General features: G+C 36.8%; 1 protein-coding gene across 3 annotated transcripts; it reads right to left on the bottom strand.

Moving 5' to 3' along the window:
* Window positions 1-1,347: 1,347 nt before the first annotated feature.
* LOC107555376 (phosphoinositide 3-kinase regulatory subunit 5-like) lies at window positions 1,348-27,243 on the bottom strand. Of its 3 annotated transcripts, none has more exons than XM_016238141.1 (18): window positions 27,012-27,243; window positions 19,545-19,655; window positions 17,787-17,887; window positions 17,429-17,497; window positions 16,376-16,514; window positions 14,410-14,479; window positions 12,415-12,589; window positions 11,797-11,965; window positions 10,533-10,601; window positions 9,458-10,317; window positions 7,288-7,416; window positions 6,862-6,993; window positions 6,419-6,512; window positions 5,832-5,908; window positions 5,644-5,737; window positions 5,280-5,362; window positions 3,503-3,618; window positions 1,348-2,369 (listed from the first exon to the last, which is right to left on the bottom strand). In XM_016238141.1, exons 2-18 carry the CDS (start codon window positions 19,642-19,644, stop codon window positions 2,222-2,224), a joined length of 2,625 nt encoding a protein of 874 aa, XP_016093627.1. In that variant the 5' UTR covers window positions 19,645-19,655; window positions 27,012-27,243; the 3' UTR covers window positions 1,348-2,221. The 3 variants fall into 3 exon arrangements, with proteins under 3 accessions (XP_016093627.1, XP_016093625.1, XP_016093626.1); XM_016238139.1 differs by lacking the exon at window positions 27,012-27,243 and adding an exon at window positions 21,098-21,175; XM_016238140.1 differs by lacking the exon at window positions 27,012-27,243 and adding an exon at window positions 21,098-21,175 and having other exon boundaries at window positions 1,349-2,369; window positions 7,288-7,413.
* Between the last annotated feature and the right edge of the window lie 736 nt (window positions 27,244-27,979).

The raw sequence follows: 27,979 nt of genomic DNA, 5'->3' as shown, positions 1-27,979 counted from the left end.
AAATACCCTCAGCAAAACTGCCCTTTTCAAGAAACATTGTTTTAGCAGACAGAGATGTCATTGTTCAGTTATTAACCTGACATTTGATCATGAGAATGCCTCTACAATCTGTAGGACTATAGTTTCCACTGTAGTGGAAAACCAAAAGCAAGCATTTAAAGTCTATGTAATATATCTAATGACAGTCTCATTAAAAATCACCTCCATAAAAGGTGTTAAAAATGTTGGTAACTAGGGCGTTCTGATGACACTAGTCAAAGATATAATTGTTAGTAAATATGGAACCACATACACACTGACTTGTGAGTAGTAATTTATTTTAAAAAGTGGTTTTATTTAATATATTTTTGACATGTTACAGTGCTCAAATATAAAGCCACTGAATGCACTTTATGAATACAATTTACATGGAAAGTACCGCTTTAAGTTCTCTTGGATGCCAGAATGACAAAATAAAAAAGACATTTTGCATACAGTGAACAGTACATTTCAGTAGTACTGGCCATTAGTCTGTTCCCACAACACTCTGTCCAACATATTGAGACAACAAAATGAAATCTAGTATTATTGCAAATAGAATGTATTTACAAAGTTTAATAAACACAAACGGACATTATTTAAAAACGGTCTGCTCTGAGAGAGAGTAAAATCCCTCAATTTTTTGTATTATATACATTGTACTCCTCTACTCCATAATTTTGCTAACACATATACAATCTTTAAGTGTTTAAAAAAAAACAGAAAGACAGAGAAAATAACTGTTTTGACAGTTATTCTGATCGTTTTAGAGAACAGATACACACATTTTAGAAAGAAAGAGATGGAGAGAAAGAAAGAAAGAAAGAAAGAAAATTCAGTTTAATTTACAAACTGTGCCAGGTTTAGATCAAACTCAACAAATGGTTTATAAGGACCTCTGCTGGCAAACACACCAAACTACAATAAGAGGTATTCAAAGCAGACAGGTTTCAAATACTTTTAAAGTCACAACACAGCAAAAAATAATCCTGCAGATAAAATATACAAACATATACAAAAATAATCACGGAATACATTAGATTTTAAGGACTAAAATCTGAGGCACCACTGTCTCAATTCTCTGGCCAGACAGAAATGAGTTTAAATAAACAATTAAAAATGAAAGACTGTAAAGGAATATATATTTCCTGAGAATTTCCATTATAGCTACATAAAATAATTATGTCATATATACAAACATATTATTACAGTGTCCACACAAAAAAAACAGAAAGACAGAGAAAATAACTGTTTTGACAGTTATTCTGATCGTTTTAGAGAACAGATACACACATTTTAGAAAGAAAGAGACGGAGAGAAAGAAAGAAAGAAAATTCAGTTTAATTTACAAACTGTGCCAGGTTTAGATCAAACTCAACAAATGGTTTATAAGGACCTCTGCTGGCAAACACACCAAACTACAATAAGAGGTATTCAAAGCAGACAGGTTTCAAATACTTTTAAAGTCACAACACAGCAAAAAATAATCCTGCAGATAAAATATACAAACATATACAAAAATAATCACGGAATACATTAGATTTTAAGGACTAAAATCTGAGGCACCACTGTCTCAATTCTCTGGCCAGACAGAAATGAGTTTAAATAAACAATTAAAAATGAAAGACTGTAAAGGAATATATATTTCCTGAGAATTTCCATTATAGCTACATAAAATAATTATGTCATATATACAAACATATTATTACAGTGTCCACAGTGCATATTTAAATGGTGGTTAATATGTGCATTAACAAGAGTATTCATCCACGCTGGTTTTATAAGAACCAGGACAGGCCCAGTTCCAATTCAATCCAGTAATAACATCCCTTTCAAAGTACCAAACCATTATAGATGACTCATGTTTTGATTCATAACCTGATTCAGATGTCCATAAATGATTATGATGATTAGTCATAAGTCCATAAAATTGGTCTCAGCTTGTCCACTGATTTATATTCAGTAGGATGTACCTCAGGCTTAACAAGCAGTTATCCTTATCTCAGAAATATGAAGCGAACAACCCTCGCTCTACATACATATGATGCTCACAAACGTAATAAAAGAGCACTTTTGCCTGAAAGTGTATCTTAGCTTTATTGAGAGTCGATATGCAGAGTTGTAGTTTAAAAGTGGAAGAAGATAACTATGTAAATGGACATATATTAGGCTGGAGTCTTAGGGTTAAACCTAGTCTCTGGGTTCAAGGCTGAGGTCCACTGAAAGTGGCAACAGGCAGACAAAGCAGAGAGCAGAAGGTTGGCTGCAGAGGCTGCGTCTGAGATGAGAACACCCTTCCTTTCGTCCAATCAGTCGAACTATCTGATTTATAACAAACTGATACCTCACATCTGCAAAGAGAAAAAAAAAGGTTTGGGGTTGTTCATGTCACTGTATAAATGTTCAGCTGAGTTTACATCCTAATAGTAATGCACTGAAAAACTTTAGCGGTTGTTGGCCACAAAACTATTTTTATAACAAATATTTTTAATGTCTCTATGACAACTCTATGACAGAATTAACATTTTTTTCTTTGAGACAAACAGCAGTGGTCACTGAGTCACTATCAGTCTCGTTTCCATCACACAGTAAAACATGAAGATGACATTTCATGATTTTGTTCCTCTTTTTTGTTTTGCTGGCTTAATGCAAGGAGTATTCCACATATTAAAACACAAAATTATTTTCTGAAATAACTCTTATGTTCACAAAGTCTGCATTTATTTAATTAAAAATATAGTAGTAAAACAGTAACAATGTGAAATATTCTTAAAATATAAAATAACTATTTATTATTATTTAATAGATTTTTAAAATGTAAATTCAAATAGCAAAGCTGAATTTTCAACAGCCTTCAGTGTCAATGATGCTTCAGAAATCATTCTAATATGATTTGGTGCACAATGAATATTTCTTCTCAAAGTTGAAAACAGTTGAGCTCCATAATATTTTTTTGGAAACAATGATATAAACTTTTCCAGCACTTTTGAATAGACTTTTTAATTCAAGTTCAAAAGAAACAGCATTTGTTTAAAAGAGGTTTTTATACCAATGTGCTTTACAATGTTTTATCTGTCCCTTCTGATCAATCCAATGCATTCTCACTTAATAAATATGCAACACGTATGAAATAATGAATAAAATATAATTAATAATCATTTATTTATTTATACTGCATAGCAGTGGTGAACAGAGTACACAAATGTATTTAAGTTAACGTACACAAACTCAATGACATATTACTAAAAAAAAGTATTAATTATTAAAAGTATTTAATTATAATTTGGCAATTTCATATGTTCTTGTGGCTCATTTGGTAGAGCATGGTGCTATCAATGCCAAGGTCATGGGCTCAATTCACATGGAGCAGGTGTAAAAACCTGTCTGACTTGTCTGTCTACCACTGCTGTGCAGGAAATAAATATACTGCATATCCTTTTTAGCCAAACATCAGTGTAAAAAAGCCAACAAAAACAAACTGTACCTGGCCACACTCTGTAAAACTTTCTTCTCATCTTGGTCCAGACAAACTGCGAAGGTGGTGCTGCAAGTTCCACTAACCTGAACCTTATCCACCTTTACCTGTGTGGTGGTCAGTTGCTGTAACACAAACGACAGCTTTATAAGAAAATTTCATCTGAAAAAAAAACACTAAAATACTGCAACTTGAATCACCAGAACAACTTTTATATCAACAACTTAATCTATGCAATTATAGTAACATTGTTAATGTCTTTTAAATAGGTCTTGCAATAGGACATAAGCATATTTCCATATGATATTCATGACTTTCACTGTTCTTCATTTATTTCAAATATCTGTTAAAGGGGTCATATGATGTTGCTAAAAAGAACATTATTTTGTGTATTTGGTGTAATGCAATGTGTTTATGTGGTTTAAGGTAAAAAAAAACACATTATTTTCCATATAATGTACATTATTGTTTCTCCTCTATGCCCCGCCTTTCTGAAATGCGTCGATTTTTACAAAACTCATCGTTCTGAAAAAGCGAGGTGTGCTCTGATTGGCCAGCTATCCAGTGCGTTGTGATTGACCGAATACCTCAAGCGTGTGACGGAAATGTTACACCCCTTAGCATACTGTGATGTCGTCTCCAAACAGGACGAGACAAAACCAATAAAACCCATTACAAATGAGGCATTTGTTGCATCCAGTGGGGACATAATTACTGATTATAATGACTTATACTGTCTTTTTACGCGTTGCGTATCGCGCTGCGTAAACATAAAACCATGTCTGCATTTGTGATCGGAGAAACAACAAGCGCTACTCTACACTGCCCAAAACTCGCGTTTGAATCATCAGTGGCAAATTATTTAAATATAAAAAAACGTACTTACAGGCTGTGAGTCAGAAGTGCCAGACTGTCCTTGCAAAGTTGGAACTGCCCAACTTTATAGAAACAGGCTTTGTGCCACAGACGCATTGTAGGCTACTGGTTCAGTAAACAGTCCTCGCCCTCCATAAAATGTGCAGCACACATCTGAATATTTGGTTTGAACTGTTCTGGAACAGTGTTGTAAATACAACTTAACCACTGATTTCTAGTTGTGTCCTCTTTTGGAAGGCCAAACAAATAAGTTTCGCTTTCACAACGAAAACACAGCGTCTCCACAACATGGCAGCGGCGGCAACAGCAAGAATTAAAGTTACGCCTTCTTTTTTGCGTGAACATTTGGCCGGCGTTATGCAAATCTTCCCACATCGTGACGTAGACATGTGGGGGCGTGTTAGAACGAGCCGTTTTAGGTAGGCGTGGTTGACTCTTAACTTTTATAAAGAATATCTCTTTGGATTTGAGACTTTAGTCTTTGCAACTTCTTACAGATCTTCTTTATGCACCAAGAGCTTGTAACACTCCAAAGAGAAAGGAAAAATTGAAATCGCATCATATGACCCCTTTAAACAAATTTGTAAACAACAGTATATTTTCTTTTCAAATGGCAACAAAACAAGATGAAGTACAGTCAGTGTGTGGTATAACTGAACCAAAGAGTAACCACTGACACTGTAAAAATGAAAGTACAACAGACACACACGAGCCATATTGTGTAAACCGGTACAGAAACAGGTAAATAAAAACCAAAATGTTTGCTCTTGGTAAAAAATGTTGTTGTTTGCCGACTGCTACACACTGCTGCAAAAACCACATGAGAGTAACTCTAGGTGTTTGCGCTAAGTTAGTTTCGGGGCTGTTTAAACCACATCTCAGTTTTCTCCCATACTTCCTTCCTGCTCACCTGATTGTAGCCTTTCTTTGATTTAGAGTTTTGTCTCTTTAGCACTTCTGTCATAGTCAAATGAAGGCACTCCATTTTCGAATCTAAAGAAAAAGAAAAGATTATAATATTTTGTAAATATCCCTTTGATCGTTTTAGGCCTACACATTGAAATGGCTCTTTTGTGTTGAGAAGGCAGTTATTTTTTTTGAGCCTGTGCAAATATGTTTATGACGTTAAGCCTGTTAGCCCAATGTTGAGTAAGTTGATCATAATTTCAATGCCATTGTGTTATTTATTTTTATGCAATTTATTACATTCAAATGTAAACACTTGACAGCCCTAATCAACATCTCATCATAGTTCTGTCACAGTTATTTTCTACCTAGCTCCTCAAGATTTCTGCAGGCTTTTAGCAGGTTTATAGAGGTGCAGGACTTCTCTGCCCTTGTCTTCTGACATCTGCCACTGATATGTATCTGTATGTAAAGACAAAAAAGAGAGGGGACGAATGAGAATCGCATGCCTGCACCATTAACAAATTCATCCAAACACTGGAATAGTTCGTCTTACTCGATTGTAAGTAACTTCAAGTGATAAAGGAACAGCCTCACGGTCTCCATCAATGCCAAATCTCTTACTTGCAGCACCTGAAAAATATGAACAGATTAGATTTTTTTTTAGAAAAGTAGTGAGTGACTTTAACTACTGCAAAACACAATACAGAACAGGATCTGAAATGTTCCTTGTGTTCCTTCTTCAATTTAAAATAAATAATTTTTTTTATAAACATTTTTTGTTAGTCTGAATTTAAAGCTGCTTCTGTTCATCCAAAATAACTTCTGAGAAGTTAAAACCTGCTAGTACAAAAAAAAACAAAAAACTAAAGACTCTTTCGCACGACTTATTTCATGACTTATGTCAGCAAATCAATTATCACAGTACTTTGTCATGCGCCGCTTTGACCTCCATATAAAAAATGCTGCAGACAGCATCAGGGAAGGGTGATTCTTCAGGGTTTACAGAGAAACGGGCATGCACACAGTAAAAATGTATATAAGAACATATTAAAAAAAGAAAATGATCCTGGTGATTGCTTTGATAGTTTCACAGTGGAAAAAAAAAACTGATCTGACATGCTAGTGTTTGTTCACACTCACCCATGGCCTTGATGGCTCTTGTACCAGCTGTGTGTCCGAGCTCCAGAGAGTGAACAAACACTTCAGTCCGTCTCTCTCCTCCAGCTAGTGTCAACTACAACCAAGAGTAAGATTTAAACTTTTGTGAAACCACTGGATTACATTATGGCAGTATAAGATGCAAGACAAGTTACAAAACGGTGCAGAAAAGATGAATGAAATACTGTAGTGTCATTAGTTAACACCAAGCAACCTCTAAAAATGCATGTAGATTTCATAGAGCACTAAAAATAACTTTTGAATGAAAACACACAGAATCCATAGCACATTGAAGAAAGGTGCCCCGCATATTGCCTGACACACTGTAAGACATAATAGATTTGTAATAGACTTTTAAGGTACAGTTTTAAAGTCTATAACCGAAACTGCTACAGATTGAGGAAATAGCATGTTTTTTTATTCACCTCTGCTTGATAAAGCTGAATGAGGGCAGGGCGGGCGGCATGACGGCAGTAATAGAGCACCAGGTCAGCAAATATCGGTAAACGCTCCTCACCAGCACCCTCAGACAGGTCTGACTCAATCTTGGATGTTTGCTGTTATGGACAGATCATTTGGTGTGAATATAGTTTTCATCAGTAATTTGATAAGGAAATGTTTTTTTTTTGCTGGCCATGGGGATAATCAAAACAATTCAAAACACACTTTCACACACTCAGTCAAGTTCCTCATATGAGTGGTTTTATGGGATGTGGTTTTTTTGTGCGCGTGCATGCAGTGTCAAAAGCTTGCCATATAACAAAAGATTTACTGTTGTTCTGACTGATTATTTAGATATGCATGCACTCTCTGTTCATGTGAATGAGTCTGTGTGGATGTGAAAGAATCACCTGGCACAACACATTAACGGGAAGCTCCAGCAGGCTCCGAGTGTTCCGCTCATACCAGGGATCCAGCATTCCCAGAAGATTGGCTATGTCATTAGTGCTGTCCTCCGTCCCATTCATACTGAGATCCTGCTGACAAATTAATACCAATGTTCCTGTTTCAAAATCTTACATGAGAAAACAAAATCTGTGCTTTGACTTCAAAGTGTGTGCAAGTAATGCAGGACTTTCATTATTATTTGTTTATTTGGGACCTAACGTTAGCTCAGACCAGGAGCAAAAATCCACATGCATATGGCTGCTGAAATCTTAGATCATTTTAATTTAAAGTTTTTTTGTTTGTTTGTTTTAGTTGTTTCCCAGCCTAGTAAAGTTAGTATTTAGCTTGTGACCAGCTGTGAAAAAATGCCCAAAACTCCACTAGAACCACCAAAAGAGACCAATCCATCCAGCTTAGCCAGGCGGGATACAAAGATTAGCCATCAGAGATGTAGGTTGAAATCCAATTAAACAATGCGGCCAGCACACACTAATGGTTTTGGGTGTGATAACCACATTTAAATGTGGGAGTGAATTGTGATTCTAAGTGTGTACGGGATACAGGAACCACATGTGAAACTGTAATGATTGACGTAGTGATAACTACAGAAATGGTTTGCGGCTACAAGCAAGTAACATGAATGGCAGCTGAAGCAGTTTGTTGTTAGCTACGTTTGACCAAAATTAATATTAGGGAATTTAGTACTCGCATTAAATAAAGGGCACGTGAGAGCCACTATCGTGGAGAAAGACACATCTGTGACAAAATTTAAAGGGGTCATATGACGCGATTTCAAGTTTTCCTTTGTCTTTGGACTGTTCCAAGCTGTTTGTGCATATATAAGATCCGTAAAGTTGCAAAGACTAAAGTCTCAAACCTAAATAATATATATTCTTTATAAAAGTTAAGACTTGTCCATGCCTTCCTAAAATGCCTCGTTTAAACACGCCCCCACCAATCTACGTCACTGTGTTGGATGATTTGCATAACACAGGCCAAATGTTTACACAAAGAAAGAAGGCATAACTTTTATTCTCACTTTAGTATTGTTGCCACCACCGCCATGTCATGGAGACGCTGTGTGTTAGGGGTGTAACATTTCCGTCACATGCTTGAGGAATCCCAACAACCAATCACAACACACTGGATAGCTGGCCAATTAGAGCACACCTCGCTTTTCAAAACAATGAGCTTTGTAAAAATTTACGCGTTTCAGAACCACAGGGCAGAGAGGAGCAACAATAATGTAATGTGGAAAATAATGTGTTTTTGAACCTTAAACCGTGGAAACACATTGCATTACACCAAATACACCAAATAATGTTATTTTAAGCATTGTCATATGATCCCTTTAAGAATGGGTCAAGACACATACTTCTCTCCCTGTGAATTGCTTGGAGAAGAGGAACACACATCTCTGATGCATGCTTCATTAAAAATTAGTTGTTCAGTCCAGTTTGGTACAAACTTTTCACATATTTGGTTGTCACTACGTAATTTTTTCGTAAATGAATTTGGTCATTACTGTCATTTCAGTACAATTGAACAGAATGGGAATTGGCCCTTTATAGAAGTGGAGCAGCCTGTTTGGATCAGATTTGTGTAGACCGTGATTCAGTCCTAAAGCTCAGATTTGAAAAATAAATGATGAACAAAACTTAAAGCCCAAAGTATACTCCAGTTTTGATGTGAAAACTAAGCACGTGTACAGCCGAAGGCATAATCTAAATATACCCCATTTTCACACACAAACACAGGAAGGCAACACGTGCATGCTAGTAAGTGTCATCTTTGTCCAAAGTCTGTGCTATTTCTCTGCAACAGTTACGAATTAGAAAAATGTATTTTTAAACTAGAAGTTGTCTAGAAAATGTTTTTTAAATTAGAGTTGCGGATATTGCTTAACCACTTCACACAATTTACACATTTATTGGTGTTGCCACCTGGTGGACTAACTACTCAATGCAAAAAAAAAAAAAAGTGTACAGATGATGTGCAGTTAGAAAAATTTAGCTATGTGTGTATTTTGTTGATGACGACATGTACTGTACATCACACGCACGATACACATACCTTAGAATACACTCAAAAACCGAAGTATACTTTAGGCTCAAGGGACATGATTTCACTCACAGTGCTAGAGACGGCTGGTTTCAGTGGACTCACTGACAGCTGCAGAGAAGAACCAGAGTTCCTCATGGAGAAGTTGGCTGGAGTTGTATCTCTCCTCACAGGCACAAAGAAAAACTTCATCCTGAAAGCTTTGGTCAGGTGTGGACAGTCTCTTTCTCTTTTTCTCAGGCTGCCATAAGCACGGGCGAGTCTCCCTGCCACATGATCTGCCCCGAACACCACCACTCTGAGCATTGTGGCCCCTGGTGGCCCTTCCACATCATCGGTACTCAGAATGGGTCTTCTCCTATAGCAAACATATTGCAGCTGTGAGAGGGGGGGAGCTGGGAACCCTAACTCAGAGCTCCGCAGTTGCACTTGCTGTGGCAGAGAATTGGATCTCTTAGAGCGGACAGCTATCACTAATTCTTTAGCCTCAGGGCTACCCAGGCTTTTAGCTCGACACAGAGAGTGGCTGCGAGGTTTGAAGAGTCGTGAGAGGCGCTTGGAAAATCGTGCGCCAGTTTTGGACTTAGGCACAGATGCTATGCTCAGACAGTCCTCTTCTGCATCCTCACAGAAGTCACTGTCAGTGCCTGAAGCTTGAGATGAGGATGAGAGTGTGGAGAGTGGAGAGCATTCAGAGGAAGCGACTGAGAGAGTGGAGAACATGGAGTCTTTGGAGGCCGTGGAAAGGGAGGAGACAGTAGAGAAGGTTGAGGCCCTATAGTCAGTGCAACCGTTTGATACAAAACCTTCCTCTAAGTCCTCATATTCATCATCTTCCACATCCACATTGTCAACATCCTCCTCCTCCATGCACTCAGATGTTTGAGATAAGGTAAATTCAGACTCCATGTCTAGAAGGTCATTTAGAACATCTAGCAAAAAACAAGATGGAAAATCGTGACTCAGAGGGTTATTATTAACTGGGGTATTAACTTTCAACTCATGAAACCCCCTAATGACATTTTAAACTAAATCAAAGTGACTGGAAATCAATCTTTGAATGTTTATAATTCCAAAACAGCCAAACAAATGTTTGAATAAGCCCATGGCAGAAAAAAATGGGACTGGCTTGGATTCAGCGTCCTACCAAAATTATCCTTGTCCCAATGGAAGGTGTAGCACTTGGCTGCTGGAAGGCCAAGCGTCTGAAGAACCCCTAGTGACACAAACACAACAAAGTCTTTCTCATTAATCACTAGCCCACTCCAAACCCAACACACCACTGTTTCCCAAGCGGAAAAATCATGCCATCAGCTTTATTGCTTCATGTTGGCCATCCATCTTGGTTAAGTTTCTAGGAGTTTGTGCCAGGTAATATGTACTACTGCTGCCCAGACAAATAGTGTCGTATGTCACCAAGCAACAACCATGAAACCCTATAGGATGTAGACCACCAATTCAGATGGCCAAAAGTATGTGGACACCCAAATATTTCAAAGTCACTGGCTTCAATAGGGAGTTTGCTGCTATAATAGCTTTCACTCTTCTGGGAAACGTGGCTTGGGGATTTGATCCCATTCAATCAACAGAATATAAGTGAGGTCAGGTGATGGGTGATGGAGCCTGGTTTATACCTGAGGTTCCAATTCATCTCAAAGGTGGTCAATGGACTTGGGCATTGTGCAGGCCAGGCAAATTCTTCCCCATCAGACTCAGTAAATTGTTTCACTATGGACCTTGCTTTGTGAACAGGCCCAATTCTACTAAAATGTTTGTTGAAATTTCGGCTGCATTAGTCACATGCTTTAAATAATAGTTGTCCACATACTTCAGCAATATAGTCTATAATACTGCACATTCCATGTGCCTATGTAGTAACTTATTCTTTTTCATATTATTGATTGCTTGTGAACAGTAACTGATGGAATAGTAGTAATTAATTTTACTATAACAATGACATTGATTGACAATAACCTTAATAATGCAGTTTAGAATAGTGGTTCACAACCTTTTTGTCTCCAAGATGCCCTGTTTGTCCAAGACAACATTTGAAGGCCCTATCTAATCTGATATGTACCTCTGGTACTCCCGTTGTAACAAAAATAAAGTCAAAAATGTAATGTCAGTTTAATCTTGTACAGCCATTTTTTTAAGCATTTGATTTTAGATTATGATAATTGGAGCCACAAAGAATTTTGCTAATGCCCCTTAGTGGGCCCTCCTATCCCTTGGTTGAGAACCACTGATTTAGAAAGTGAAATGGAATTTTTTTTAAATATAAATTTTTCATAATACAAATTTTTTTTAAAATTGGTATTAGGTTGGACACATGTCTGGTAACAATTCAAAGCATATTTCGCTGCCTTTTTAGGGTTTGTGAGGTGGGCTATAAGTAGAAACTGAGACTATACCATTTGAAGTCTTGCCATTGGAGGCTGGTATGGCAAGTTTTTCTCGCAGCGCCTCCAGACCACCCGTCACATGTTCTCGAGCTTTAGCTATATCCGTCATGGCTGCTGCAGACTCTAGAAGGTCACTCACTGAGGACAGGATCTGTGCCAACTCATCATCACTCAGGCACTAAAAAGGAACCAACTTAGTCATGTACTGTAACCTCTTCGGTTGTTGCAAGTCACTCAGAGTCAGAATTCAATGAATGCTTAGCTGTGTTTCAAATGAAGTCACCCTTGATTTTAACTTCCAAGTAATCTAACAAAATTATAATTAATTTTACCATTTGCAAGCAAAACTATTATAAGAAGCTCTCTTCATTACACCCAGTCAATTAATCTATTTCTTCCCCATTAGACACCCACCAAATCACATATGAGTCATTTTGATCACACATTTAGTTATCACCCCCTCCCCCCAATCAGATCACATGCTTCCTGACACCCACAAAGTGATATGCCCACACATTCACACATAATCAGTCACAGTCTGACGCACCTACACTCTGCATCAACTTAAGTTGGAGCACATTAAAACAGGAAACATTATTTTGTGTTACATGGAACAGTGTGGTGTACCTGTAGAGCACCGCTGATGGTCTGTAGTGGGTATTTAGTTCCGAGCACTGCCTGGTAGCTATGTTTAATGAGTGTAATGCTGCTCTCTCTCTGCGAGACCTCTGCTCCACTGAGCTGCTCTGCCAAAGACAGGAACTCAGCAGGCACCTCAGCCGGGTTCATCAACAACACCGTACTGCAACAGAGAAAACATCAGAAAATGTCACTGTAGTGTAGCAGAAACAGATGAAACACATCGATTTTGTCCACAGAAGAAGTTTGCATTTGTTATTTTATAGTATATGCGATTTATTCAATATATTATATATTATGGGGCAGATGTTTATCCAGGACAGATTGTAGGGAGGGCTGTGCTAAATTGAAATGGCCAGCCATGATAAAAAAAATTGTGTGGTAATACCATGGTATTATTTACACCAGGGTTTCAAACTCCAGTCCTGTAGGGCCAGTGTCATGCAGACTTTAGTACCGTCTGTTATTTGCAAGTTATTTTGCAAGATCTCTGATTTACACTACCATTTAAAAAAATGCTCACCAAAAAGACAGTAAAAATGGTAATGTTGTGAGATATTATTAGAATTTAAAAAAACATTTTATATTTTAATATATGTGACCCTGGACCACAAAACCAGTCATAAGTCGCACGGGTAGCAATATTTGTAGCAATATTCAAAAATACATTGTATGGGTCAAAATTATTGATTTTTCTTTTATGCCAAAAATCATTAGGATATTAAGTAGAGATCATGTTCCATGAAGATATTTTGTAAATTTCCTAACGTAAATAACTTAAAGGGTTAGTTCACCCAAAAATGAAAATTGTTATTAATTACTCACCCTCGTGTTGTTCCAAACCCGTAAGACCTTCGTTCATCTTCGGAACACAATTTAAGGGAACTACCAAATTTCAAGGTCCAGAAAAGTACCAAGATGACCAACAAAGTAGTCCGTGTGACATCAGTGGTTCAACTGTAAAGTTACGAAGCTACGAGAATAAAAAAATAATGACTTTATTCCACATTTTCCTCTCTACTGTGTCACTTTGGACGCGCGTTCACGACAGTACCATGACGCGAGCATGTGGCGGCGCCGGCGCTGACCCAGATCCGGCGTGACCTTGAACGTGGTAGTTACCTTGCTGTCTATGGGAGGGTCAGAGAGCCCTCATATTTCATCAAAAATATCTTAAAATTGTGTTCCGAAGATGAACGAAGGTCTTACGGGTTTCGAACAACACGAGGGTGAGTAATTAATGTCATAATTTTCATTTTTGGGTGAACTAACCCTTTAATTTTTTATTAGTAATATGCATTGCTAAGAATTTCATTTGGACAACTTTAAAGGTAATTTTCTCAAAAAAATTTTTTTTAATTTTTGCATCCTCAGATTCCAGATTTTCAAATAGTTGTATCTCAGCCAAATATTGTCCTATCCTAACAAACCATAGATCAATGGAAAGCTTATTTACTCAGCTTGTATAAATTTATCCAGCATGTATAAATCTCAATTTCAAAACATTGACCCTTATGACTGGTTTTGTGGTCCAGGGTCACATATTTTCAAATATATTATTAAATATATTTATACTTATATCATTAAAATTTCATTCTTGTGATGGCAAAGCTGAATTTAGAATTACTCCAGTTTTCAGCGTCACACGGTTTTTCAGAAATCATTCTATTATTGGTGCTCAAGAAACATTTCTTATTATTTCGTATACATTTTTTATATTAATTACTTTTGACTTATTGGGTAAAATTAACAAAAAAATCCTTATAATCAAACATTAAAAATTTTTAATTAAACACTGGGCTAAATATTGTATTATTATTATTTGTCATACAAAATTTCACAAAGAAGTAATCTTATAATAAGACAAATTCTGAATATCCAAGAATTGACACAGGAAGCGAGAGGTGAAGACTGCAACCACAAAGGGCTGAGCAATAACTGACACAACAGGATTTCCTCCTGCTTCTGTGGAAACACACTCACATGATCTTAGAACGCTGACTGGAGGTGGCAAGGCCTTGTTCCTCTCTTACCAGCCTGTAGTACGAAATCCCTGATACAAGCAAATGCACACAAGAACATTATTTCATCAGATTTCAACATTATGTAACAAAAAAATCTTAGTGAATGCACTGACGTTAGAGTGTAAGTTAAGTAATCTTTAAGTTACTACTAGTGCTCTTAAAACTGATAAACAAGTGTTGCACTTATTTTGAAAAACAGCTGAAATGCTTCTTGAAACCACTGAAAAATAGTATGTCACTGCACTTTTCTTTTTAATAGGATGAATTAGTAGATTGGGACTAAAGGCCTTTCCACACTGAGCGCGAAAAAGCGAAACGAATAACGGACGCGATGACGCGCTGGAATGCTTCCACATAGACCACGAACATTCGCACACCGAAAATGTGAATGTTTTTTTTCCAACCAGTCCGACGGATCTTTTCAGTTTCGCAAAGCAAAAACACGGGCTGTCCAATAAGATTTGAGCTAGGATCACGTGACCGGAGCAGCTGCTGTTGCACAAAAGCAGTGTTGCCAGACGTACGATAATTATCGTATTTGTACCATAATTTTGACCTCTGTACGATGTATGATCAATAATACCATAATTTCAGAATTTTGTGACACCAAATGATAGTTGTTGTAATCATAGGGCTTCTATACTCCTTGATCTAGCTGTGTGGGTCCTACTGTACGTGCACCTTCATGATTGTGAGGAGACTTGAACGTGTTACACATGTCTTTCATCTCATCTCACATCTTCTCGACCAATCATCGTGGAGAATGACTCTCTCTCACGAGCACAAGTTAATGTTCCTGCCGCACTTAGGTCAGTTTTTTTTTTTCAAAGCTGAGGTCAATAGTTTAGCAATAAAGTATTGAAAATGAGTGCTGAAAAGGATAAATAGCTGTAATCTGAACGTTTAACTTGTGTACGATAATTTTCTTTCAAATACGATAATTTTGAACTTCTGGTACGATACTTGGACATTTCCAATCTGGCAACACTGCACAAAAGGCAAGAGTGGTTGTGCTGTTTCGAAAACCAGTGTAGACAAACACAGAAGAAGAGCATCCCGGATAAGAGCCAATAAGAGAAGAGTGGATGCTGAGTTTTGTTATCGTTGGTATTTGAGAACAGACTTATTCTCACATGTTCTTTATACAGAATACTATTAATTGCCCACTGAATTATGTGATCTGTAGAGCACCGTTTGGTTTTTTTCCATGTGCGCGAATGTTATGAGTCAGAGCGCGTTCACTCTTTTTCTACACATGAAATATAAAAGCAAATAGACATATGATTATGACGATATCTTTTCTGTATGTGTTTTGTATGCAGTTCATGGTATTTTTATAGCAATAAAGGATGTTCATGACAAATATTAGCAGTGTAGCGTTATTAAACATACAAAGAGTTCATGTGTCTGCTTATTAATCAAAATCAACTATAGATCACAACTGGAAGTTATTACAAGTGATGGTTTAAAGCAAATACATTAATAATTACATACATTTTCACGTGTAGCTTGATGCTAATTGTACTTTTATGTTGATGCTTTTATGTTTAGCTTGATGCTAATTATATTTTAGGATGTAGCCTATTCTTGTAAGCAATATAGATAGTTTGTTTCTGGTGTAGAACCTTGTTTATCTTAATTTAATGCTGTATATTGAGTGGCGGATGATGTTAAATCTATTTCCGAGATACATATCTGATGAAAAATGCATTGTTGGTCGGCGCCACCTAGCGTGCAGGCGTGAATTAGCAGAAGGCGAACAATCGTTTCGCGTTCGGTGTGAAAGCACCGTTCGTCGGCGAATTCTCATCGTGTTCAGTGTGGAAAGGCCTTTAGGTTAACAAACTGGTCTTTAATAAGGTGTTAAGTTGCATGATAGTGACTGATAAAAGTTTATCTTGTGTTTCTTGATGTCAATGTGCTACCTGGAGCTCTAAGCTCTTGATGTAAAGTGGAGAGCAGGTTACGACACACACTACAGTAGGGTTCAGGCCATGCTAGGAAGCCATGAAACACTTCACAAGCTTCTGTCAGTATCTCTCCATCAGATGGACAAAGAGGCATCTACAAAGAGAAAACAGGCAGATGCAATTTCTTTAATATCAGCTTCTAGATAAATGAGAAGGCTAAAACTGAGAGGCTTAAAGCTATTTTTGTGGGGTCAAAAAGTCTACAAGTAAAAATGCTTTTCATTTTTCTAACTTAATACTAAATTATGCTTTGCAAATTTAAATGCATATCTGAAAATGTACATGAATTTCGGAACTTCATAATATAATTACTGTAAAACAAAGCTTAAGTGTAAATATTTCTTCTTCATTTTATGTAAGGTTTCTTTGTTTTACATTTTTCAAAACCCTAAAGCTTTATTTATTTCCAGGCTTCAATAAATAACAAAAATTAAGATGAAAACAATTTAATTTTAATCAGATATTATATATACAAGCAGTGAAATTGATGAAAGATTTAGCCAAATTACTTAAGGTTTTAATAAGGTAATAAGGCTCAGGAACTTCCATTCTTTCAATTAGGCTTTTTCTTTCATTATAATATCAGGATAGTTATCACCATTATATTTTTGCCAGAAATAGAAAAAAAGAAAACATTTATAAAAAAAAAAAGAAAACATTGTGTATTTGAGCTACTTCATGTATGAATTGCTTTTTATAAATGTTTTAATCAATTGTTAGATGGAGACAAAAAATGAGTTGTTGTGTCACTGACTGATATTTGCATGAATTATTTGTGTGAATTAACACTGAGAAGCATTTAATATTTGCTAATAGGTGCACTCAAATGGCAAATCCTGTTTCCCTGTCTTCAACATTAACTCTGAATACTAACAAGAAAAATTACAAAAAACACACAAACAAATTCCAGAAGTAAAATTAGATAAATAATTCTTAGTTTCTGATTATCAAGGCTTTGGTAAATTTGTTCTTGAATAACATGTTATTCACATAACCATGACACTTTACCTGCAGGAGTGTGGACTCAAACATGAGAGCCAAGGGGGCCACAAGCTCATAATGACACTCCTGCTGAACCTAAAACAGCAGAGAAAGATATACAGCATATATCACTTACAGACAAACTTACATTGTGTTTTTGATCACATTAAAAAAAGTTTTTGCTGAACTTAATTTAAATTAAGAACAACACCAATATGTTAGCATGGATTAGATACAATCTTATCTGTCATAGCCTGAGAGACCACAAGGGGGCATAGTGAGCTCAACACAGAGGATATTGATCAGAAACGTGACTGAAAGTATCACTTCTACTCTGCGGGTGTAGTATTCTGTTTAGACAGGGTGCGTATACATGCATACATACCTCTCTGGCTTTTCTGAGAATTTGCTGCAGCAGAATGAGAAAATTTTCTGGGTCCCTCTTAACCAGCTCTTCTAGACTCCAGCGGTTCATACACCAGCCAGCTGCACAAACATGCATAAATATACAAGCATGAAAACTCTAATTGTGAAACTGGGACAAATGTGCGTGTTTATACCTCAAATGAACATGATATCTAGTAAACAAGTCACCCACAGTATGCACGAAACCACTGCACAATCCGAATAACACCAAATGAGTCAAGTACACATAAAGGGCAGGAATTAATCTGAACACACATCAGACATGATAGAGCCGGCTAATTACACGATAATCTGAGTTTTACCCTAAAATCCCTGCTGTGTAGATGTCAAAGGGTTCCCTGAATTCTGAGAAAGAACATACTGTGGTGTACAATTTGAGAGCAGCAGCGTTAACAGATCATATCGGTTACGTGACAGAACCGTGTGTAACCTCAAAACTTGATATTTAAGGCAGCTGTAGTTTTCCTACTAAAGATCTGCAGTAGTCAATGACTGCATTACTCAAAGGACATCTTAACTTCCTGCCCAAATGAAGGTGTCAAATAATACATTTCCTATAGAACACTCTCTGAAAACAACATCTTCTCTCTGAGTCTATCAACAGTGTCCCACTCTTTACACAAACGGCATTATGGTGTTCATCAGGGTGTGATCTTTTGTTTGTCAGTTCATAAACAACCAAAACCAGGTTCATAAAAACAACCAAATCGAATATACAACTAATAAAGATTCTATATAGGACCTTTCCATAGTAAATAAATAAGGCCTAATTCAACTTTATCAATATGATGGCATGTCAAAGCTAAGCATCATGTTGTGTTTGAGCAAATTAAACTTTGAAACGGCTTTTTTATTGAAAAAGTAGTGTATTGCAGTCTACAATTAAATGCAGATGTGGGTGGGCTAATGTAGATATATGCCCAATCAGCTGGCATTTACACCCACCCAGTCACCGAATTATATGGGCCCATGACAAATTAATGGAATCACTTTCACGATAAAGAAAAATATATATATTTTTAAAGCCTAGTCTAAAACATGCCAAATTCGTATGTATATACACTGTTTGTATTTATGTTGGTTTCATACAATTTTGAAAAACTTTCAAGAAAAGTTTAATTTTGACTTTAAATATGTTTTAACCATCAAGTAAAATCACAAAACTTGAGACTTTGACCTTGCAACAGTCATGAGGGTCTGCATGGATCCTTTCTAATAATATTTCCTGTGCGTGTTATTTCTGCATGTTGGTTGCACCTCATGACTCAATTTTAATATCTTAGCCTAATGTATTTTTTTTCCTTCCATTATAGTATCAGGAATATTTGCATAACATTGCTTTTACTCTATGCTCTAATGCTTTCTAATTTTAATAAAAATTTAAAACATCATAGAAGAGGTGTATTCACTGTCACTGTATGCATGTATTGCTTTTACATATTTTTGAAAACATTAATGGATGCAGACCAAAAAAAAAGTGTGTTGTGTCATGTATTATGTGTATTATGCATATTTAATTCTTTGTGTAAATTAAGCCCATTTCAGTGGCAAATCACTTCTAATTTCCAGTCTGCAACATAAGGTCAATTGAAAACCACTGACAAAGGAAAACCACATACAAATTGTACAAAAAAGAAGTAAAAAATTGAAATGGAAAAACAGTAATGCCAAACAAAAGCGACCCATCAGCAGCAGAGGGTCACTGGGATGGCCTTACCACTCCAGGATTGTGTCAGGCATTCTGATGGCCGGAGTCCATCCAGGCATCTCTCCAAAGCGTGCTGGATCCGGTCCTCTGTGCACGAAGTGTGCTGCATCTTGACTGTAACTATAAAACAAAATAAGAACTAAAGTCATATAAAGAAAACTAAGTCCTACCAGTTTTTGAAATAGTGAAAAAAAGGATACAATACACACCGCCTCCTTCATCTGTTCTGTAAATACGATACTAAAAAGCATTACAGAACTGCATGCTTATATTTAAATAGAAGAATTCCAATTATATCGGTCAAGAAAAATGTTATACGTTATTATGCAGGGTTTCGCTCGGCTTCTATGCAATAACACAGTTGGTGTAACCTGAATGAAGTAGCAGCATGTGTCAATAAAATTCCAGATAATGTTATCTACATAGACAAACACACGCTCGTCTCCCTTCAGGGAAGTAAACATACAGCATCCTTTGCATGTCTGTAAATAATATTGAGGTTTAGGAAAATGTTCAACCTGGTGTCAGAGAATTTCAAGAGAACTATCTGGTTTAGGGATTATTAATGGGGATGCCACAGCTGCCAACTGTTTGTTTTTCTTCCTGATAACATTTAAAGTTCCTGACATTTACTGTTAGAAGCATAGAATCTGCCATCTAGCAATAAACAACACCACATACTGTAGTATGTAGCCGGGGAATAAAAAAACAGGAATGATAAGCAACGTTGAACTCAATGATAATTGAACAAGCCTCATAGACAGACAGCATGTATATTGTATCTAGCCTAATATAGCACCTTCATGAGAAATAGCGAAATCATTACATTAAAACAAGGCAAAAATAGAGAATTCCTCTTCAACAGACTAATGCAAAAAAAAAAAAAACGGATTTGGTGGAATATTTCTCCCAGTGAGTCACTGACCAGTGTAAGTTTGAAATGAGCAATAACTTGACTAGTTCAGCTAACGTTAAATGTTTCACGTTTGGCTGACACGAGCAGATTTTAAAGTGCAGCTGTGAAAGAGATCAAATATTAAGCCCTTTTTAGGTGCCGTTCACACAAAACGCATTTTTGGTATTCCAATGCGATGCTTTTCCATTGTATTTCAGTGTAAACATATTTGACACTGGCATCTCGCGTCGCTTTTTGCTCATTCCACGTCCCTGCCTCTCCAGTTTTAACGCAAAAAAAATGATATGTAATGCAGTTTCTGTGTACTGCTGGTTAAATCTGTCTTCAAATTAAGGTCTTAAGGTCATCATATCAGTAAATCAACCTGAATGCAATGTAGCCTAAGTGTGGCTCATATTAGGCTGTGTTTTGTAGTTTAGTATCATTCTCAAAACTTCCCCAATGTCAAAACAAAAATCCCCAAAATCATGAAGCAAACATTCAGAAAGATATTTAATCATTAAATCCAAAGTTAATTTTAATTTGAAGTCATTCAATCCAAAACTCAAACCCCCAGTATTATAGATGATACACTAAAGTAAAGCTGTTTGCTTCACTTAGTTTCTTGTAAACACTTGTTAACGCATACACAAAACTCATCACTCACCAAACATCACGTTGCATTAACACGCTGAGCGCGCGGCCCATTGAGCGTCATGAGTCATAAAGCGGATTTGCATAAACAGAGAAGTGCACCGCATAGTTATCTGTTGCTTGTGAAACTATTTTACTGGGGATTTTAAAGGTCTAAGTACATTTCATTATGAAGCAAAAAACGAAAACGAGTTTATTTCAGATAAATAGTTATGAAATACCATCTCAATTCACTGTGTTTGATTTATTTGGCGGTTAGAAACTGTAGCCTAGATGTTTTGTGAGTTGATGATTTCAATTAAGCTTTTATATACATGAAACTATAATAATACTATACTATAATATTTATATATAATAATTTCAATGTAAGGTTTAATAACTCCATATGCACCTTGAGACACAACTTCTGATAATTAGATATGGTCAGATAATAACATAGTAGGCTATATCTTACATTTCTTACATTAAAAAAAAAGCAGAACAGTGTTGAAAATAGATTAAGCTGATTTCCTATCTGATGTCAGGGGCTTTTTCTGATCTAATAAAACAGACAGGATGTTCTTGTTAGTTTTGTCCATGTCAGAAGTCAGAAAGAGCTTTATTGCCAAGTATGTTTGCACATACAAGGAATTTGTTTTAGTGTCACAAGCTTCCAGTACACAGAGACAACAACAAAACACTACAACTTCTGATAATTAGATATGGTCAGATAATAACATAGTAGGCTATATCTTACATTTCTTACATTAAAAAAAAAAGCAGAACAGTGTTGAAAATAGATTAAGCTGATTTCCTATCTGATGTCAGGGGCTTTTTCTGATCTAATAAAACAGACAGGATGTTCTTGTTAGTTTTGTCCATGTCAGAAGTCAGAAAGAGCTTTATTGCCAAGTATGTTTGCACATACAAGGAATTTGTTTTAGTGTCACAAGCTTCCAGTACACAGAGACAACAACAAAACACAGATGATAAAAGTAAGACGTGAATAAAATACACATATGCATATGAAAAAAAGAATAAATATGTACAGGCGTGCTATAGATAAATAGAATAGAAATAGAATAGAAATAAAGTTGTAGGGATGTACTTGGATGTAGGGTGATAAATAAGTATAAGGTTATTGCACATATTTTTATTGCACAATGGGAGAACATTTAACTGTTCATGAGGTTCATGTAAGCTCCTAAATTCAATCATTATGCAACACCAATCCAAATATTATTATTATTTTATTTTTAATTTCACTGTGGTCACAAAGGGAAATTTGCTGATGTAAACTCAAGAAAAATCACGAGTATATACAAAACCCACATGTAGGTCTGTCAGACAAGTTAAACTTGAGAAAACTCCAGTTATCAGAATGAAAAATAAAACCTAAAGTAGTTCTAATAATGGCCTCACTCTGGTTTACAGTAAGATTGTTAATGCTGGTCACTTTTTTTTCAAGCACAACAACAGGCCTGCAAGCAAGGTAGTGGGAACAGCCTGATATTAGCCTTAATGACCTTCCAGAGCTCTATTGTAGCCTTGCCAGTTTGCCTGGAAGGAACTAATTCATCACTGAACTTATGATTGCTATTTCCATTATAAAGGCAAACAAAAAGCTGGTTTATGTCACAAAATTGGCACAGCATTGTTTCCATTTGACTGCTATTTCATTGACAACGCTAATTTCATAGAAAGTGGCACCTGGTGGCAACAGGTGCCAGGTGCAAATTAAATTACAACCCAGAAGTGAATGCCGTGAATTTTTTTCTTTCTAGATTTATTGTTGTAAATCCTTTACATTTGTGAAGTGAAGTGGCCAAGTATGGTGACCCATACTCGGAATTAGTGCTCTGCATTTACCCATCCAAAGTGCACACACACAGCAGTGAACACACACAAACCGTGAACACACACCCGGAGCAGTGGGCAGCCATTTATGCTGCGGCGCCCGGGGAGCAGTTGGGGGTTCGGTGCCTTGCTCAAGGGCACCTTGTCGTGGTATTGAAGGTGGAAGAGAGCGCTGTACATTCACTCCCCCCACCTACAATCCCTGCCGGTACGAGACTCGAACCCACAACCTTTGGGTTATGAGTCCGACTCTCTAACTATTAGGCCACGACTTCCCCCATTAGGCCATGACTTCCCGTACACAGTGTTTTAGATCATTCTGCAGCCCCTGGGAAAATTTGCTTAGAACCCCTGGTTAAAAACCAATGTTCTACATCAGTGGTCTGTTTGGTGGCATAATATTGGATTAAATTGGCGTAAACAAAGTGACCAGCAGCCGTCAGTCAGTCAGTCAGATGCTTGTAGCCTTTTGTTCATTTTGCAACCTCTGGAAATGTGGAAGTGACCTTGTTGACACGTAAAAGGATGTGTTCACATCCTCTTATATGAGAGGATGATTTCATCTGGGCAACACAAACACAATCCCAGCAAACTTCCTATGTGAAGCAAAGACCCATTTGAGGTGCACAGACTGTGAACAAAATCAGTGAAACGCAACTAGGACCTTTTCAGTACATTATCCTGAGTAAGCAATGCTGCATTAGAAATTTGGATCACATTTGTTTTACTCTAAAAATAAATAATAGCATTACTTTAGTGAACAAAACAATTCCACATACAGTATAAAACATCCAGACAGATGAAACAGGGACTGTACAAACACTGGACACTAAATTCCATATCTAAGATCTCAGCAATAAAATCTAACAGCATGCCTGCTGAGATGCTCCCTTCTTCTCAGCTGATTCACGTTCCCACTGTGACCCAGCATGAAGGTTCATCTCAGCTCTTTCTCCTGATCATATTTCCAACAGCCCTGTACAGGAAGGTTGCTCCCAGGCTTTGCCAAGGAAACAGGTGTTGCTCCATTGTTGTGGTGCGATCGGCCGCTATGATAGACTCCCACACCGTGAGGGAGTCGACACTCATTGTGTGGAGTCTCTGATTGATGAAGACCAATATACCCCATGCGCCTTCTGTGAGCCCAGAGTCTTCTCATCCACATCCCTCCCACCCATAACAATAAGGCCAAACTCCCCCTGCCGTGATCGTTTTAGGAAATAACAGCAGTCGAACAATAGTGACAATATTCAACGGTAAGTGCTTCCTTTTTATATGTTGCCGCCGACACAGTGGCCCAGTTAAGCAAATACAGTAGGATGCAGGGGATCTATCACAGAACAATATTTACCAGAACCAAATCTCCAGTCTAGGCGGAAATGAGGAACTCTATTCTTTCCTTTTAGCCTCTATTGGTACCTGTGGGAACTTTACACTCACCTCAGTTTCAGCTTATGCTGTGTAAAACCGAACTGAAGTGTAGTGTGTTATATAAAACAAGGAAACAAGCAAATCTGTTAAGCATGCATGCAGAGAAAATCATGCATGAACAGGGATTAAGGACTTTGAATGGCTTGTTTATTAGTGGTCTAAATTTGAAACATGCAAACACAATTTTTAAGAATAAAAACTATATTCTATATATAGAATATATTGTTTAGTTTTTGCTGCTTTGCACTATTTGACCCCTTCAGCTTTACATACAATCATTTTTATATATAATTTTTTATTGTACAGAATAACAAATTTAGAAGAAAGTAAATTTCAGTTTTACTCTGAACAGACATTTATTCTGGTGACTGTTGTTTATTAAGTGAAAGTATGGATATCCCCATATTGTGTAATTTACAAGTGTCCACATATAGATGTAATACTGGATATATTTTGAATGTTTTTAATATTTCTGTTCTGAATCCAGTCTGTTTTAACAGAATTTCTGTGTTCTGAGTTCATTTTATTAAGAATAACTGATGTGATGCTGCCAAAAATATGTCAAGCAATTGTTTCTATACTGTATACTCTATACTGCATATAAATAAGTGTGTCATTGGAATCTAAATATGTAGAATAAATAAACCACATTCTATTTTTGGAATGCCAGGTGTGATGAGCTCATAGGTAAAAAAAACCTTGGGGAACTAAATTTGATAGAAAATATATGAGCCCTGCTGTCATGCAGACAGGAAGAGGTTTAACACAAAACAACTTTAGTGTGTCTTCCATGTCAGACACAACCAATGCCTATGGCTGATTACAAAGAAGCCACTTTCACTTCAAATTATGACTCAAAATTAACGCATTCTGAACTTAGAGGAGCTGGCTGACAAAAGCATGTGTGACAGCCATTTAAACTAACACAAGTGTCATGTAAGAGTTTGTATATAATTGTTGTGCCTGAATATGACTTTTGGGAATCTAATACATTTAAATTCATTATTATAACTTTCCTACAGTCTAAGCACAAATATGTTTTGTCCAGTGACATTTAATGGGCTGACCACAGTGTTTAAAAGCAATGATACATACACTGATGACCGTCACCACTGAAACTTTCATCCAGTTTCATTTCCAGTCTCTAGTTGCATAATCTTCCAGCAGATTCAACTGGAATCCAAATTTAGCCAATGATCTGTTATTAAGTGGGGATCCTGTAATTTCACTCAGCTGAAAGTTTGTCACAAGCAATTACAACTTAAAGTTGCATCAATTGTGTGGTGTTGCATGCTTACTTGCTTATTGATGGATTGTTTGTGTATTGCATTGTGTTGCATTGTATTATACTGAGATATTTACAAGTATGCAAAATCTATTTATCTTTCTGCTAAAATTAACCAAACCTACCATCACATGGTTTTAGCTGAACAGTAACATAATTTGATATTCCTCTCTCTTAAGTTGCTTATGGAAAAGCACATGAATGCCAAAAAAATTAACTTCCTTATGTATGTATTAAGAGAGTTTCTGTCAGATGCTGTTTGTGCATGAAAAGAAGTATCTCAGTACGTTAAAGCTGTTCTATCACACTTGCTCCAGTCAACTATACACTGAAGGCCAGTTCTTGCAGAGTCACTATGAACTTGAACTATGAACTATTGTATGCTATGGTGGAAATGATAACAATATATCATTTGAATATTATAGACTGTATTAAAAAGAAAACGAATTTGCAAGTAAAATGTAAAATTCATCTGCATCTATTTGCACTTAGTGGCTTATACTCCATCCTTACTTGGAAATATGTGTCCACTGCATCAAATATTATGAATTCGCAGTGCATTGGCCTCTAACTGGATCCAAAGCATATGGCTCTGCATAGAAGGAGCATCAGCTGTATTTGTAGGATTGACTGTATTTTCCAACCAAACGCTTAGAATCTGCAGACTCTTGATAATGTTTATTTGTATATATACGTATTAAGAAAAATAATTTCATTGTCATGCTATATTAGCACCCATTCACTATCTTAATGGATCTTCTGTGAGAACTAGAGCGCCTGCTATAAGTCTGCTGCTCGAACGTGATAAGATCTCCGAATTAGCCACTGTTTTTACATCTGACTGTTCGCCACAGAGGAAGCCTATGTGAATGGCTTACAGTCTTCTTTTAAAAGACTGCTCTAACACAGTCTAAGTTTCATTACAGCTTACTGTCTAAAATTCTAAATCATTTAAGTAATAGAACCACGTATAATAACAGAACAGAACACCAGTGCTGTCACATAACTGAGCATATTACATGATTGCATTATTGTATTGCATACTGGTAGATAAACATCATTCAACAGATTACTGATTCAGAACAGCTGTCCTGCATGCCTTACTGCACAAAATCAGTGAATAGTAAAGTCTCCACCTGACATCCTAAGCTATGAACATCATCTGTCGTAAAAACTCAATTTAAAAGGTCATGGAGCATTGGGAGTCTTCACGTGTAAATATTTGATGTGGAGGAAGCAAAATGTTTCTGATTCTGGCTAAAGCACATCATGTCCACTGACTTGGCCTTGTAATTCTGAGTTGTATTCCTTTCCTAGGCTATGAGCTGAGAATAAAATGACCATGATATAGGAATGCACCACAGGCAACACTTACCTGGAGTTCTTATCCTCTTCCCATGATTTCTTGGCCTTTTATCAATGTGCGGGCTGAGGCGGAACCAATGTCCTTGCAGTGTAATCCAGTGCTTAAGATGAAAAGAGGTGGAAATGTAACCACATCCTTCAGCATCAGGTTATATCAGCCTACATAGGCACTGAACAACGGCAGCAACAACAGGAGCAGTTATATCAGCACGCCTGCCGTGCTGTAGTGCTACTAAACAGGAACTCAGAGAGAGAAGGTGCAGAAGAACACAAAGAGGAAGACATGGGCTACATGTGTTCATGAGTGGGAGGAGGTTTGACTTACACACGCAGGCTTTGTTCTCTGACTGACGTCTTAGTTTTATTGATGCTATGGATGGCAAACTGCCATGAATGGCAAGCTGTTCTTAAAAATAACAGCTTTTTGCCATTTACTGAACAATAATGTTGCTATATCTCAAACATAAGAGAACCACGATTCCATTATTAAAAACAAAATATTTGGTATTGTTTTTTTTATAACTTTTTTAAAGTTGAAATAATTTAACTAAGGTACACTTGTTAGGTACACACCATTTATTGTGTTGTTTGATATTGTTTTAAGATATTCAAATAATTAAATAACATGTGTTTTTATCAGACTTCTCTCTAGTCTAACTGCAGACTCAGCCTCTATACTCAGCATAAGATCAACTCTTAACTTCCCCAGAGGTCAACATTTGCATTTTGTACCATAAGAGTGCCTCTCTCTGTCTGTCACTCTTTTGGTGACTTTTCGGTTTGTGACTGCTCTAAAGAAGGAACTTATCTGCAAACGCTTCCAGTCAGAGGAATCAGGACAGCGCGGGGCAGGAAGCGTAGGCCTACAATATGTAATGGTAAATCCACAATAGCAAAATATATATATATATGACAGGTGTTTTAGCTAAATAGGCGACATGCTTTGGATGAGCTTGGCTTAGTGGAAATGAAATACTG

The sequence above is a fragment of the Sinocyclocheilus grahami genome, unplaced genomic scaffold, assembly GCF_001515645.1.
Source record: "Sinocyclocheilus grahami isolate Dianchi unplaced genomic scaffold, SAMN03320097.WGS_v1.1 scaffold533.1, whole genome shotgun sequence".
In the NCBI taxonomy this organism is placed as follows: Eukaryota; Metazoa; Chordata; class Actinopteri; order Cypriniformes; family Cyprinidae; genus Sinocyclocheilus; species Sinocyclocheilus grahami.
The sequence above is the reverse complement of the archived record's forward strand: the minus strand, read 5'-3'. Positions and strand labels throughout refer to the sequence as shown.

Coding starts and splice junctions, on each gene's coding strand:
- LOC107555376 (XM_016238139.1), bottom strand. Junction 17,888..19,544: donor CCTGACACAATCCTGGAGTG/GTAAGGCCATCC, acceptor ATGTTTGTGCAG/CTGGCTGGTGTATGAACCGC. Junction 11,966..12,414: donor CCATCAGCGGTGCTCTACAG/GTACACCACACT, acceptor GTTCCTTTTTAG/TGCCTGAGTGATGATGAGTT.